At 51.5% G+C, this 15697-nt stretch overlaps 2 protein-coding genes across 9 annotated transcripts in view; one reads left to right on the top strand and one right to left on the bottom strand.

Moving 5' to 3' along the window:
* Positions 1-8442, top strand: part of CHD1L (chromodomain helicase DNA binding protein 1 like) — a 30682-nt gene extending 22240 nt beyond the window's left edge. For 5 of the 7 annotated variants that reach the window (XM_077346240.1, XM_077346237.1, XM_077346243.1 and 2 more), the window contains 7 exons: positions 1979-2142; positions 2508-2710; positions 3363-3461; positions 4516-4586; positions 5846-5960; positions 7744-7852; positions 8295-8442. In XM_077346240.1, the coding sequence (XP_077202355.1) occupies positions 1979-2142; positions 2508-2710; positions 3363-3461; positions 4516-4586; positions 5846-5960; positions 7744-7852; positions 8295-8364 (831 nt within the window). In that variant the 3' untranslated portion in view covers positions 8365-8442. The remainder of the gene's footprint in view (positions 1-1978; positions 2143-2507; positions 2711-3362; positions 3462-4515; positions 4587-5845; positions 5961-7743; positions 7853-8294) is intronic. The other 2 variants (XM_077346238.1, XM_077346242.1) reach the window with 2 other exon arrangements.
* A 1495-nt stretch (positions 8443-9937) lies between these two features.
* LOC143841630 (alpha-2-macroglobulin-like protein 1) overlaps positions 9938-15697 on the bottom strand; it is an 85494-nt gene continuing 79734 nt past the window's right edge. For both annotated transcript variants that reach the window (XM_077346214.1, XM_077346215.1), the window contains exons 36-37: positions 11556-11597; positions 9938-10947 (exon numbers count right to left, since the gene is read on the bottom strand). In XM_077346214.1, coding sequence (XP_077202329.1) covers positions 10919-10947; positions 11556-11597 — 71 coding nt within the window. In that variant the 3' untranslated portion in view covers positions 9938-10918. The remainder of the gene's footprint in view (positions 10948-11555; positions 11598-15697) is intronic.

Genomic DNA, 15697 nt, shown 5'->3' with positions numbered 1-15697 from the left:
AAGCCAGACTTCTCTATAAGAAAGTTTCTTTATTAAGAACTAGCAAATAAGCCTGCTGCTCTTGGAATGCAGCGGGCGCTAGCGGGGCTTTGGAGCGTGAGGGGCCGGTCGTTGATGGGCACCGCGCGAGGGGGCGGACTCGAGGGGGGGTCGTGGGGCACCGCGTGAGCCGGAGGCAGCTCGTCCTGCCCCCCCCCCCCCCCCCGGCGGCAGCGTGGCCTACCCGGAGCTGGTGGCGAGTGGGCTGTCGGCAGGGTGGTAGTCTGGCGGCGCAGCGGGGGGCAGCGGGGCCGTAGAGGTTCGTCGATGTAGCTGCAGCGGGCAGCGTGGCGGGCGACGTGACGCGGCAGCTGAGGGGCTGTGGGAGCAAGCGGTTCAGCGGCCAGGTCAGTTCAGCGGCCAGGGCCCAGTTACAAGCCGAGCTGCACGCAGCTCGCAATTGATCCCTGGCCGCTGGACTGACAATCGGAGGGCGCCTGCCGATTGGGCCCTCCGATTGTCAGTTCGGGGGAAGGGGCATCATATAGGCAGGAACGGGAATGGCCCCTAGGGGACCCAGTGGCAGCATTGAGGCAATGGAGGTGGGAGCATGGGGTGCTTTCCTGGATAGCAGCATCCAGGTGCTGACACATCCCCAGAATCCCTGGGAGTCTTCAGCACCAGCATGCCTCTTGGGAAACTGGAACCTCACAGCAATGCAGGCAGAACTGCTGCTCCATCACCAGGGCTGCTCAATCAAGGACTACAACACTTAAGCCACAAATCTCATTGGAGGGGGGGGGGTAAGGCCTGATGTGCACTGTGGCTCTTTAATTATGGCCTGGAAGACTGAGCCGACATCTGGTGGTGGGCCTGATTGGTGTGGCTTTAGCTTGGAAGCCGCTGCTCCCGTTTGCCGGATGTCAAACCTCCATCAGGTTTCCAAGAAGCAGATCTGTTGTATAACAAGAAATCTCTTTAATGAAGAAAATGGCAAACAAAAGCAAACTTTTATGCTGCTCTCATAACACCTCCCCCCCCCCCAGCTGTCATTTCCAGTCTTGGCACACTCTTGCACACGCCAGATGCTCAGCCCCCCAGGCCCAGGTTCCCAAGCAGCATGCGCACTAACCCCCAGGCACTGCAGGCCTTCCTCAGAGCGCAGGTCAGTCCAGCAAGGCCAGAACACCTGTGAGCAGGGGAGCTGTGAGAAACCATTGCACAACAGACACAGGTTAGCAACAGGTCAAAGGGAATATCACTTAGCCAAAGCATAAAAACATAGATCAACATTAATGAAACAGGTCAGCAGAAGAATATGTGGCCAGAGCGTGAAAGCAGGCTCAAGCAGGGAGTGGGGGTCAAGGTGAGGATCCATTACCTCCCGCATCAGTCTCCATCCTGTCCAGGCCAAACACCTGTTTTGTAGCCCAGGTTGGCAGAGTGGGGACCCAGTGGCTTGCCACCACCTGGCAGGAAGTGCTGCGACATCCGAACCACACGGTGGGAAGAGGAGAAGGCAGACGGTTTGAACCTGCCTCTACTGCAGAGGAATCCTTGGCTGACTTAGGGGGCCAGCGATCCCAGTCTGTATGCCAGGGGTCTCCAGCCCTTTTGAGTCTGCAGGCACAGGCGGCATTCCGACACGGAGAGAGAGACGGTCACAAAATGGCTGCCATAAGAGACAGCCCACTACAAAATGGCTGTCATGGAAGGTGGGGCCAAACACACTTTGTTGGGAGTGAAATTATGCATCACTCGACAATAGTCTAAACTGGCTCCACCCATTTTCTAAAAACTGGGGGGGGGCAGGAGAAGCATTGGTGGGTGCAGTAATGCCCACTTTCCCCATGTTGGGGACATCTGCTGTGCACAGTTGTCCAGAGTCTCCCCCTCGGCAGCCAGGTGGCCCCTTGCTGAAGGCTTCTCCCCAGCTGTCTAGAGAGAGGGAGGGAGGAAGAGTTGGTGCTGAAACCCGTGAATCCTTTCCCCCTGCTAGGTGCTTGCCACAGGCATTCCAGCAGCACCCAGTAAGAAAAAACGTAAACTGAGCCCTGAAGAGCTGGAAGCTCGGCGGCAAAAACTCCAGGAGGCGGCAGCAAAGAAGGCCCAGCTGAAGGAAGAAAAGAGGCGGAAGAAGGCGGAAGCTGAGCTCCGGAAGCAGTAGGGCCCGGAGGCGCCCCAGTTCCATCACGTAGTGGCACCCATGCCCCTGGGGGTGGGGTGGGGCCCCTCAGAGTCCTCCCAGGAGTGGCGTCTCATCTGGGGAGGCGGATTCTGCTGGATGCGTTGCCTCATTATCAGTTGCAACTCCGCAGTCTCTCTTTCAAAACTCATCTTATTAATCCCAAGCGAATTTCTCAAAGGTTTTTCTTTGACTGTGCTGTTTGCTTGTATTCAGGCTTCTTTGGGAGTGGATGTCAACAGACACCACATTCTGGCGGTCATCGTAATGCGTTGTGAGTGGCTTGAGCATAATGGAGGGTCCGTTCCCGGACCTCTGAAGGGACGTTTGTCACCCCCTGCAGGATGGCCTGGTGGGAAGCAAACCAGTACCGATCCTGCGGCCTTGCATCCGAGGAGAGTAGTGCGGAGGAAGAGGAGGGGCAGAGGCCAGAGACGGACCTGGACTTCACCTCAGACCCTGAGCTGAGCGCCATCCAGTACGTCCTGGGCGATGTCACCCACCCTGGAGCGGGAGAAGAGGACGCCATCATCGTGCATTGTGTGGGTACGTGTGGAAGGGGGTGGGCTCTGCTGGAACAGCCCGGTGCTGTCTAAGGGCATGGCAGAGGGGCAGGCGGAGGGAGGGGGAGAGTTCCAGTTCTCGGTGCTGAGGGTGCTCCCAGTGGCTAAGAGGCTGGGCTGCCTGGATTCTCTCCTGGTGTGGATTCCAAAGGATTTAGACAAGACCTGTGATAGCAAATAATAATTTTGGCCAACCTTGCAGGGTCCCTCTAAGGGTTGCCTTAGGACAGTGAAGCTCTTTGCACACTAGAAAACACTAAACACGGTTAAACATCAGTTCTTTTCCCACCAAGCTTAGAAGAGAAGAAGAGTTGGTTTTATGTCCGTTTTTTTTCCACCCCAAATGCTCCCGGGGGTCCAGCAACCCCTTTCCTGTGCGGGGGGGGGGGTCACTGCTCTGTCCTTCCCCTCTGACACAGCCCCTGAAGTCTGGGAAGACCTCTGCCTCTTCTTTTCCCACTCCCTTCATGGGGTGTTCCCACCACCTCTCGTGAACCCGCCGAGACACCCCTGAGGAGGAGACCCCGCAGGAACTCTGAGCAGGCGTCTCTTCTACCTGCTGAGCAGCTGATCTCTGCTACAGCCGTCCTTTGATAGAACTAAGGACGGTATTGCCGCTGTGTCTTCTGCCCTAGACGACTCTGGGCGTTGGGGGAGAGGAGGCCTCTTCACAGCTCTGGAGAATCGTTCTGCCCAGCCAAGGAGGGTCTATGAGCTAGCAGGAAAGATGGACGGTAAGTCTAGTGCGGAAGGAACACTCCTGATGTTGCGAAAGCAGGGACTTGCCGTCTCTCCGATTAGCCCTGGTTGGGGTATCCCCAAAGAGAAGACTCACTCCTCGCCCGTTGGGAGGAACAAAACTGAGGCCCCCCACTTTGGGGGCTGAAAGCCCCGTGAGTCCTTCAAGCTGGACTGAGCAATATATCTGTTTGATAAATCAATAAGGGAATGGGCAGTCTTGGACTGTATGGAGCTCTTCTGCCAGGCGTTTGTCTGAGGCCGGGTGATGACCGGCGGCTAAGATAGGGCCTTTCTCCCAGGGGCGGGGGGAGGCCAGCATTAGACTGGCCTGGTTCCCCAGATTGTTCCATCCTATGCCCAATTATCCATCTGCTCCCTTCTGCTCATCCAGTGGGCCTGTATGGGAATAGTTTTATTCAATCACCATCGTTGTGAGTGAGTCACTGTTTATGGGGTTTTTAATGGGGAATTAAAGAGCCTCTTGTGGCGCAGAGTGGTAAGGCAGTGACATGCTGTCCGAAGCTCTGCCCATGAGGCTGGGAGTTCAATCCCACCAGCTGGCTCAAGGTTGACTCAGCCTTCCATCCTTCCGAGGTCGGTAAAATGAGGACCCAGCTTGCTGGGGGGGTAAACGGTAATGACTGGGGAAGTGAATGGCAAACCACCCCGTATTGAGTCTGCCATGAAAACGCTAGAGGGCGTCACCCCAAGGGTCAGACATGACTCGGTGCTTGCACAGGGGATACCTTTACCTTTTTAATGGGGAATTTTAATGGTCTTTAATGTATTGATTTGTATTGAAATACTGTGAGCTGCCGCAAGCTGGTTTCCAAAAGTGGCGGTCATGCAAATCGAATAATAAATATAATAATACTAATGTCACCTTCCCTGTCGGATTTGTCCGCTTCTGCCTCTCAGTGGTAGATCCGTGCAGTGCTAAGCATGGCAGGAAATAGAAGGACCGGAGAAAGTGCTGCACTCCCAACAGCCACCCAGTTGTGCCCCTGCTTAAGTGTTCCTTTCTGCTCTTGTTAATTCGTTTTGCAGACTTGACGTTGGGTGGGACACTTTTATTCCCTATTGATGACAAGGAATCCAGAAACCAAGGCCAGGATCTGGTAACTATGCCAAGAGCCCTGTCTCCGTTTCCATCACCAGACCAAAGTGCCAAGACACATGACCTCTGCACCGTCTTGCCTGGAGCCAAACGAAACTGCGGTTGCACCTGGAGCAGACTCAGCCGTCCCGCTCACTTGCTGGATAGAATTTTTCATTTTGGATTTTGCTAAGCAACAGTAGCTTGTGGGCTAGGAATGGCCCTGTGGCCGCAGGCTCAGATTCAAGGTGTCTGGGAAACTGTAGCCCTCCTTTCCTGGCTGGCTCCGGGACCCGGGGAGGTCTGCCGCTCTCCCCAAAGCGGAGCTGCTCTTGCAAGTGCTCAGCAAGATGTGGGGAAGGGCTCTGTGCTTGCCCGTGGAAGGCTGTGTCTATGGGAGTGTGAGATGTGAGCCCTGTTGACTGCCTCTCTCTCCTTATCTGAGCCCTCAGCGGGTGAGTTCAGGCAGCCTTCCGGGGAAGCCCAGGCTGCCTCCGAAGCAGAGCCCCCAGACTGGGAGGCAGTTGCATTTCCAAGCAGCCATAAGCGTCTAGAACAGCCTTTCCCAGAAACCCCTGAAACCTTCTTCAGGCTTTGAGAAACCCCAGAGGTTGTGGGATCGTGCAGAATGTGGTTGGGAAGCAGAGCTGTGGACATGCCCACCTGGTGTCCCTCCCCTTCCCACCCCCTCCAGGCCCATCACTGGCCATTTTGGGAGGGGTGGATGAGTCAACATGTATGGTTATATCACCTGATAAATGTTTAAGAATTAAATATTAACTCCCGCCCATTCGGGAAACCCTTCCAGGGCCCTCAAGAAACCTCAGGGTTTCCCGAAACCCTGGTCTAGAAATTGGGGAACAAAATCAGAGCACTCTGCTGTTTTCAGTCTTGGTCCCAAGAAGAAGAGTTTGGTTTTATACTCCCAAAGGAGTCTCAAAGGGGTTTACAGTCGCCTTCCCTTCCTCACCCCACAACAGACACTCTGTGAGGTAGGTGGGGCTGAGAGAATGCTCTGTGAGAACAGCACTATCAGGACTGTAACCCAGTTACACCCATGGTCACCCAGTTGGCTATGTGTGGGGGAGCAGGGAATCGAGCCTGGCTTGCCAGATTAGAAGCTGCCACTCTTAACCACGATGCCCCCACTCTTAAACGCTGCACACACTGCAGTACTTGCCCATCGATGGGGAGGGCAGCATTCCTATGTAATCCATGCAGTGATTTGTTTCTAGCTGTCTGATTGGCTTTCTCCTTTGTCTGTCTGTCTGTCTGCCTTAGCTGGCTCTCATCATAGCGCAGCACCGGGACCGTTCCAACAGTTTGTCTGGGATTCAGCTCTCTGCTTTGGGAATGGGATTGAAGAAACTGTCTCGGGCCGCCAAGGAAAGGGGCGGTAAGCGTGCTTGGCTGGAGAGTGTTGGAAACCTCGTAGGCAGCCTCCCGTCTGCTCTGTAGCTGATGGGAGGATTCCCAGGATTCCTTGTGAGCCAGACTCCACCTTTTGCAGTCACCTCTCAGTTTAGTTCAGACTTCCAATGGCAGCAACAAGGGCTCCTCCCCTGACTGCGTTGCCCCTTACAGGCGCCGAGAGCACGGAGGGTTTTAGAAAGTGTGGCTCTTCTCCAGCATGGCCTCTGATTGGTCACTGAAGAACTGATGGGCTGTGCAGATTAAAATGTTTAATTCATATCTCCACCAGTGTTGGTTTTATCCTCTCACTCCATTTTCTGGGTGCTGTGTCTTTTCTTTTTAAAAAAATTACTCCACTCCTACATTTGGCTTTCTCATCTTCTCCTGCGGCAGCCATCTGGTGGTTGGCTGTCCCTCCCAGGGCAGCCCTGTTGTGCCTGAGCCAACCACTGTCAGAGTTCCAGAGGTGCCTGCAGGCGAGGAGGGGGTAGGGGACCCTGCTGTGGCAGATGTGCCCATGCCTCCAATCCAGGGTCGACAGTGAGGCTCAAAGTTGCCTCTGCTTCCTTGTACAGCCCTCCTGCCCCCAGTCTGGGAAACAGCTGAGGGGCAGAACTGGGCCCATGGCTGTGCTGGGGTGGGCATTCAGAAACACTCCTTGTGGGAGACACGTATGGGTAAAAGGTAAAGGTATCCCCTGTGCAAGCACCGGGTCATGTCTGACCCTTGGGGTGACGCCCTCCAGCGTTTTCATGGCAGACTCAATACAGGGTGGATTTGCTGTTTCCTTCCCCAGTCATTACGGTTTTACCCCTCCAGCAAGCTGGGTACTCATTTTACCGACCTCGGAAGGATGGAAGGCTGAGTCAACCTTGAGCCTGCTGCTGGGATTGAACTCCCAGCCACATGGGCAGAGCTTCAGACAGCATGTCTTCTGCCTTACCACTGCGCCACAAGAGGCTCAATGTATGGGAGGGCTCTTTTAATGCTCCTCGGCCTCCCAATTTGGGATGGGCACAAACCACAAAGTGAACCATGAACCCAATCTGTGGGCATACAAACAGAAACAGGTTTATACACAGAACTGTTGAAAGGCATGGGCAGTCTGCTCCCATGGATTGGTTTTTTAAAGGGGCTTTTTTGTGCAGCTAGGGGCTGGTGCAGAAAATACCTCTCGGATGTTTCCAATCTAAACAGCTGAGCTGCAGTTTCTTCGTTTCACCCAGCTGTTTAAAGGGGCTTTCTTGGGCCACCAGGACTGCCCAAGAAAGCCCCTTTAAAGGGAAATCTGCTCTCATGGCTCAGGAGGTTAAAGGGGCTGTTTGGGCATCCAACCCCAAATTGGGATCTGTTTTTATCCCTGATTTCTGCTCCCCATGTCTTTTCACAACAAGCAGAAAGCAGGGATCCAGCCATTTAACCTAAATAGGCAGGTTGCAGTAAGCCCCCCACCGCTCAGCTGTTTTCCTGAAGAGCAGAAAGCAGGGGGTTTAAATCCCTGCTTTCTTCTATTCACAAATAAACTGCCACAAATTGCATCAAAATTTGTGAAAGTTTGTGGTGGGTCTTCAGTTCATGATCATTGCTTCACAAACCGACCGAAATTCATGGCCAACTCTAGTTCTTTAGCCCCTTCATGGCCATCTCTCCTCCCATGGAATGTTCCAGGGGACTTGATGGTTCACTTGGATAACTAGGAAGTTGTCCCTTTGGAAGGGCATTGTGGCTACTGTGAAAGCATTTTCTTCTCTTTCTCTCTCTCTCAGCAAGCGTCCACCTCCCTCGCATTGGCTATGCCACCAAAGGTTTTAATTGGTATGGGACGGAGCGTCTCATTAGAAAATACTTGGCCACAAGAGGAATCCCCACTTTTGTGTATCCTTCTGAAAAGGGAGATTTATTTATTTTGTTAGTAGCAGCCCCAATAGCAAGCGTTAAGAATTTTCCTCATTGGCTGCATGGGACAGACTGAATTAAGGCCTCTTCTGGCTCTGAAATGCTAAGATGGCTGCTTTGGATTGAATTAGATCTCAACTCTCATTCAAATGCTTGGTTTCACCTCCATATTTAAGGAGCTGTAACTGCTTGTTAGGCAGCAGGACTTCAGACTTGGCCATGGTGAGGGCCTCAGCGTAGCCAAGGCAGACTATCCAGTCGACCCACCGCAGTTATCCTGCTTTATTTCTGGCCCCAAAAGGGAGTGAAAACCTCAAAGCACCATTCCCCCCCTCCCGGGAATTCCAGAATGTTCTCTTCCCCCCCCCCCCAAGCCAGCAGCTAGAAATTGTCAAGACAAATCCTTAACATTCTTCTGTAGCTACTACTTCCCTCGGAATAAAGCATCGACCTCTTTACAGGCCTTCACGTTGTCGGCACCAAATCCGTAGCCTTGAAGAGGACCTCATTGGAACACCCTGTTTTCTCGTGCCTTTTGTGAACAGATGCAATAAAACCCTCTCTTTGTATCTTGACAGTGTCAAGCGTTTCTTTTGGGGTCGTCAGGGATTTCGCCTGAGTGCTAGTGTTGGAACAGAATCTGTGCTTTTGCATGGCCACGGGTGTGGATTAAGGCTGGGGTTTCCTGATGCTTCTCTCCTTGTGTGAAGAGGAGATCTGTTTGGCTCAGCTGCAGAGGCCGGCAGGAGAAATGCAGCAAAATAAAATCTGTCCATGTGACTTTCGCCTCTGTTTCCCTTCTTGGGTCTGCAGACCCGTTGACTTTTTATTCCTGGTTTGAATTTTGATCACCTTTGTTTTTCCGACCACTGGTCCATCTATTCCAGCTTCCCCTCTCACCCAGTGACCAGCAAGCTCCTCGGAAGGGTCTGCGGGAGCCACAAGCTAGGGACCGGCCACTTCTACTGCTCCCTTCCCCCCTCCCGAGCATCAGGAAGTTCTCTCGTCGTTTCTGTGCCTGGGAGGGGGCGGAGCCTGCACTGCCTCCTGTCTCCCCCCCCCCATCAGTCCTTCTCAAGCCCGCCTATTAACAGCGGTGGTGATGTCACTTCCAGTGAATGTTGGTGTTGCTGGTGGTAGGGAGGCATGGCCAGCTGACATCACTTCTGGTGCACCTTGACTTCTACAAAATTATTTTAGGGGCTCCTCAAAGGTGAAAAGGGCTGCCTTAAGAGCTTGCAAAGTTCTATTTCCTCAACTCACCAGGCAGCAACATCGTCCAAGATGGCTGCCTGTGCTGCAGAGGACAGGTACAGGTTCCTACCTGCTCTGCTCGTCCACATCCCAAAAGGACTACTTCCTGTGCTCCTGCCTACCTGGATGCCCAGCTCAGAAGGATCAAGAAGCTCTCCAGCTGCTTCAAGAAGGGGAAGAGGCTGGGAGAGCCCCTTTGCTTCCTGGCTAGGTCAACCTGCATCCAGGGGGCTAATTCCCCCCCCCCCTTCCAAAGTGTAGGAAAAGGAATGTTTTCAAATTATTTTGAAATCTGCCCAGCAAACAGAGAGAGAGATTTTGCCAGAAAAGATTTGGGAAGGGGTAGTTTTCTCATTTTCAAACTTCAGAGGCAACCAAAGATAATTTAGGACTACCTTTGACTAATTTAGTTTGTATGTATTTTTATTGGCAGTCCTGATCTGGAGACTTTAAAGTGAGATCCTTGTGTGTTTGTGCTTTTTATAATTATTTTATTTACAGCATATACTTTCTGAAATTCTGCCAGGTAGAAAGGCAGCTAATAAATATTTCAAATAAATCAATAAGTAAAATATGTTGCTCAACTGCTCTGGCCACTCTGACTGGTCTTAAGGAATCTGTCTCTTGTAGCAAAAGTAACATTTCTAGAAATTTTGCACTTATCGGGAAAAGAAATTTCCAATGTTATGTTTACCATATTTTAGCAATTAAAATTGTATTTTTGAAATATGGATGAAATGTAAATATTCCTTCATTTTATTCAAAGAAATAGGTAGAAAAATACCAAAATATAAGAGATGCTGTGAAACATGAGGTGTCAAACTGTATTTTAATGTTTATCCGTAAGCAAAATGAATATTTTTTTTCTTTGGGCTTAGAAACAGAATACAAATGCCAGCATTAGTACACGGAATGAGAGTTTTAGAAGGTGAAAAAAGGAAATCGACCTCCCACTAAGAAGTAACATTTGGCCCCGGAGATAACCATCATGGGAACAGAAGACAGGGAATCTGTAGCAAGGGAGAAGCCTGCTCCAGAAAGCCAAAGCCATACTGTGTGGCCCCCTTCCAGCTGGCTTCGCCCCTGTGCCCCTAGAGCAAGGAAGAGATTTGGGGGTTGGGATGTGGAGCTCCAGTGACAGGAGACCTCCCAGAATTACAACCGATCTCCAGACCACAGAGGTCAAGTCCCCTAGAGGACGTGGATGCTTGAGGCTAGACTGCAGTGTCTGATCTCCTTCCCTCCCCAAACCCTCTGGAGCTACAGGAGCCCTCCTGGCCCTAGAGCTGCTGGGGGGGGGGAGAGATGGGGAGGGCTCAGTGCCGGAGCCAAGCAGACTCACCTTGGGGCCCCCAGTCCAGAAGGCCTTCAGGAGGCTTGCAGGTAGCTTCTGAGCTTGTGAACTGAGTGGTCAAAAAACACAAGGTCCCACTGCCCCGGGGTTTAAAAGCATGAGGTGTCCGTTCATAGTTTCATCCTGACCTTCACCTCTCCTGCCCCAAGCTCCTGTGAGTCTGGTTGTAAGGAGGATTTGTTTCAGGGCATGACCAGAAGCCAAACAGGTGTGCCCTGGGGAAATCCAGCTCTTCTGCATGAGCAGAAAGTGCTCCTGTCATGCACGAGGAAGGGCCGGTCCTCTGAGAGTCAGCACAGCATCTGCCACAGGGATTGCAAGTGGAGGGAGAAATGGTGAGCCAGAGAGGTTTCTGTGGGGGCTCTTGGAATGCGAGTCATCGTCTGGACCCTGCAGGTTGGTCTCCAAAGGGACACCTCAGGATTTGTATCCGTGCGTCAGTGGGCGTGATCTTCCTTTGGGCTCTCTGGGGAAAGACATTGGAGATCATCAGGAAACTGGAATGATAATGTTCAAAAGGCCCCAAATAAAATGACATGATGCGGGAGGGGCTGTCGCATACGAGGCAAGTGCAAGATCGAGATTCTGAGCTTGTTGTGAATGTTTCAGTCGTGTCCGGTCATGATATGACTGAGGACATTCATCACAACTAGTTTATGCCTTGGTTGTGTTTGACGGGGCCTATTAAAGATATGGAAGACGGGATACTGCTCTTCTTCCTTTGTTTAATGTTGACCTCCGGTTGAAATGTAAGATCACATTATGACCGTTGAAACTAATACTCTGAGAGTCAGACTGTCAGGAGAATTTTTTTCCTTCTTTGTGTCCCTCCTGCATGTATTTCTACTTTGTCATCTTAAAAGAGAGGACTTGACTGACTCAGGCCACGTCTTCCAGCATGTGATTTTGTGAGCCCGAGCTCAGTGTCTTGGGTTCACGGCCCCTGCTGGGCAAAGCGGTGGGAGCTTCTTGAGCTAACAGGCCAAGACCAACGGCCAGGACCACATCCCAGGGCAGGTCAGCCCTCTCCCTGGAGGAAAGAAAGCCCAGCAGAGGAACTCAGCACCTCCTTACCTGCGCTGCATGGAGCATTGTATTCGGCCACCGCATAATCATCTGGGGGAGAGAGAGAGGAATGGCTGGTCAGAGGCAGGTGAAGGCCCACTGCTGCACGTCCCTGGCTGCATGATCAGGGCCCGGTCACATGTGTTCAGGAACACCAGTGGGCGGGAGAAAGGGCCACTTGAAGAGCACAGGGATGGGAGGAAAAGCAGGACAGGGTCGGAGACCTGAGGGACAGGGAGCAGCCTGAGGCCTGGCAGAGTGCCTGGACTGCAGCCTAACTCAACCCTGGTTGAGGTGTTTTCCACGCAGGGACAGGCTTGGGTGACCCAGCAGAGCAGCAATAGGGCTTCCACAAGATAGGGGTCCCTGCAGCTTCCCCGACCCCACCTCCATCCCCTGGAAGAGTTCACCCTCTCCACTAGGACCGTTCTCTGTTTCTTTTTTTAATGCTGACAATTCACTAGCATAGCAATATAACAGATTTTGTAACAGATTTTGTATATTAATTCCAATCCTTTTTTTAAAAAAGTAAAGCTCCATTCCTTTTACTGCATCAAAACGCCTTTTATAGCACCACAACGAAAGAGGCTAGAGGTTTGACTTCGGAAAATGAAAGCTGTGATTCAGAGAACCTGAAACACAGACTAGAATCTTAATACCGCCTGTGGTGCCGTGGGCGCCGCGGACTAAATAATGCGCTAAGGGCCGGGGGGAGGAGTTAGGGCGGGCTCTGTCCAGGATGAGGAAGGGTGCCGATTGGCCCCTTCCTCTGGACTGACAATCGGAGGCTTCGCGCCTTCCAACTGGGCTCTCCGATTGGCCGCCCGCCGTCCTTCCTGGATGCCTGAGGCGTCGAGAGGCGCAAAGCGCCTCTGATGCGTTAGGCCGCCGGCATGCTGGCAATTGCAAGCCGCGCACAGCACGGCTCACCGTGGCTCCCTTGCTGGCGGCCTGCCGGCTCGGGGGCCGCGCACTGCCCCACTAGCGCCCGCTGTATTTCAGGTACAGCGGGCTTGATTACTAGTAATGTTATAAAGCTATTCAATTATGGATTTTTCTTTTTAAGTGCACGGCTGGAAGGAGAACTGAGCTCATTTCATGCGCATTGGATAATGCCCTTTCAATGTGCGTTTGCAACGGGATTTTCCTATGCAAAACAGGAAAATCTTCAAGTGCATTGAAAGTGCATTATGGTTACTGTGGGTTGAACCATACTTTAATCCATTTTTCTGCTGTATAAGCCACACCGTCCTCCACAGTGTGTGATCTTGCTAGTCTCCCATGTGGGACTGCACAGAAACCATGTAGATGAAAACAGGGTTGCACTTCCCTGTAACTGTTGTTCGTTGAGTGGTCTTCTGTGCAGTCACACAACCCTCCCTCCTTCCCCGCTGTGGGCCGCTGATAATGGATTGACTTGCCTGTTCCAGCGGTGGGAAGGAGAACTGAGGGGATAATGCTATGTTATGGTATGGCAGCATCCCTGCCCCACATGCTGGCACACTGTACTCCACAACCAGTAGTACACTGCAACCGTCTAGGCTTGGGAGCAAGCCAGACACAGGAACACACTCATAGAATCATAGAGTTGGAAGGGGCCATACAGGCCATCTAGTCCAACCCCCTGCTCAACGCAGGATCAGCCCTAAGCATCCTAAAGCATCCAAGAAAAGTGTGTATCTAACCTTTGCTTGAAGACTGTCAGTGAGGGGGAGCTCACCACCTCCTTAGGCAGCCCATTCCACTGCTGAACTACTCTGACTGTGAAAAACTTTTTCCTGATATCTAGCCTATATCATTGTACTTGAAGTTTAAACCCATTACTGCGTTTCCTCTCCTCTGCAGCCAGCATAAACAGCATCCTGCCCTCCTCCAAGTGACAACCTTTCAAATACTTAAAGAGGGCTATCATGTCCCCTCTGAAACACCCTGACAAGACACACTGCTAGGGCAGAATCCATCCTGGAAACCAGGGCATGCCTCGGCTTGTCCTTTGTTACAGGTTGGAATTTCAGGTGCATCTGAACTCTGATTAACATCCCCACCCCAGTTTTGCTGAAAGCATGGTCTGGCCAGAACTGGTTTGGCCAGGGGCTCTTGGCCAATTTCGTTGTATTTGCACATCACTCATTCTTGGCCCTTCTGCCAGGGGAAATCTCTTACCCAAACCCTACAGTTAAACCCATTGAGATATGATGGCTCCCTTCCTCGGACCCATTAACACCTTTGTCCAAACCCATCTATGGCCATTCCGCCCCCCCAGTTGGCCAGGCATTGTCCCAACCTCCAGGGACCCTGGAAACTTCTAGAACATGCTCACCTGAGCTTTATCACGTAGCCCCCTTCCCAAAACCCCATAAAACCTGTGGCTTCACACAACCACTCTGAGTGTCTTCCAGCCCGGGACCTTTGGAACACTCACACTGGTTCGTGTCGCTTCCTCTGATCTACCATTCCTCGGACAGGTAATTATCAAGTGTTCCCGTCTTCCTGCCCCTTCTCTATGCGACTGCTTGTAGGTGTGTAGCTATCTGTGTGTCTTTTTGTTATGTTTTTTTTATCTGAATGTTTTTTGTTATCGGAATAAAGAGGATGGAACCAGTCTTGAAGAGAGTAAGGGGATTGACCTCATTATGGAACCTCTGCAGACAGTTAGGAAAAAGACTCAACGGCGTAGAGCGAGACGATTCTCAGGACCTTTGGAGTTCCAAAATAGATTTCAGGCCCTTGCACAGGAGGTGCAAGTGTCAATGAGGGAAGAGGTCCCAAAACAAAGTCTAAGACAAAGTGAAGAGGCCACGGAGATAGAAGGAAATGGTGTTGAGAAGAAAAGAAAAAGGAGAGTACTGGTAATTGGAGACTCCCTGCTAAGAGGAATGGATTGCCATGTGGCTGGGCCCGACCCCCTAACCCGAGAGGTGTGTTGCTTGCCAGGGGCGAAAATTAAAGATGTTTCGGAACGGCTGCCCAAACTCCTCAAATCTACGGATCGCTACCCATTTGTGGTGGTCCATGTGGGAACGAATGACATGTCCGTGAATACCATCGCTCCTATTAAAACAGACTATCAAGATCTAGGGAGGAAGCTCAAGCAAATGGGGGCACAAGTCTTGCCTGTCAAGGGAAGAGGAATGCGTCGGGAGAGGAAGATAATGGAGGTGAATCACTGGCTGCGTAGTTGGTGCCGGCAGGAGAGATTTGGTTTCTGGGCCCATGGGATAGGCTTTCTTGAGGAAGGCCTACTAGCACCTGATGGACTGCACTTATCGAAACTGGCGAAGAATGTGTTTGGCAGGAACCTGGGGAGATTAATCAGGTGAGCTTTAAACTGAAGCCACAAGGGGAAGGAAACGTTCAGCATAGGGAGTGTAAGGAAGGAGACTGATCAGGGGCAGCCCAACCAGGAAGGCCAGCTCATAGGAAACCAAAAGTAAAAGGATTCAGATACCTTTATACTAACGCCCGAAGATTGGGCAATAAGAAGGAAGAGCTGGAACTTCTCATGCTGATGGAAAGGTATGATCTAGTAGGCATCACAAAAACTTGGTGGAATGATTCTCATGACTGGAATGTAATAGTGGATGGATATGAACTGTTCAGAAAAAACAGAATAGATCGAAGAGGTGGAGGAGTGGCACTGTATGTGAGGAAAGGGCTTACCTCACTGGCAGTCTTCAAGCAAAGGCTGGATACACACTTTTCTTGGATGCTTTAGGATGCTTAGGGCTGATCCTGCATTGAGCAGGGGGTTTGACTAGATGGCCTATATGGCTCCTTCCAACTCTATGATTCTATGATTCTATACCTGTCAGGAAATTCTACTGAAGAAGAGTATATCTACAGTGGAAAGCATCTGGGTGAAAATAAGCGAGGGGAAAACAAACAGTGTGGTGGTTGGTGTCTGCTACCGACCGCCTGACCAACGAGAGGATGTGGATGCTGCACTTTGTGAGCAGCTTGAGAAAATATCCAAACGGCAGGACCTTGTCATCATGGGTGACTTCAATTTTCCAGATGTGTGCTGGGAAACAAACTCTGCAAAGCGTCCTCAGTCATGCAACTTTCTGACCTGCCTGGCTGACAATTTCATTTATCAAATGGTAGATGAACCCACAAGAGGTTCAGCCATACTGGACTTAATACTGACCAAC

This window comes from Paroedura picta, chromosome 7 (genome assembly GCF_049243985.1).
Source record: "Paroedura picta isolate Pp20150507F chromosome 7, Ppicta_v3.0, whole genome shotgun sequence".
NCBI classification, from domain to species: Eukaryota; Metazoa; Chordata; class Lepidosauria; order Squamata; family Gekkonidae; genus Paroedura; species Paroedura picta.
This window is presented reverse-complemented; position numbering and strand designations above follow the sequence as displayed.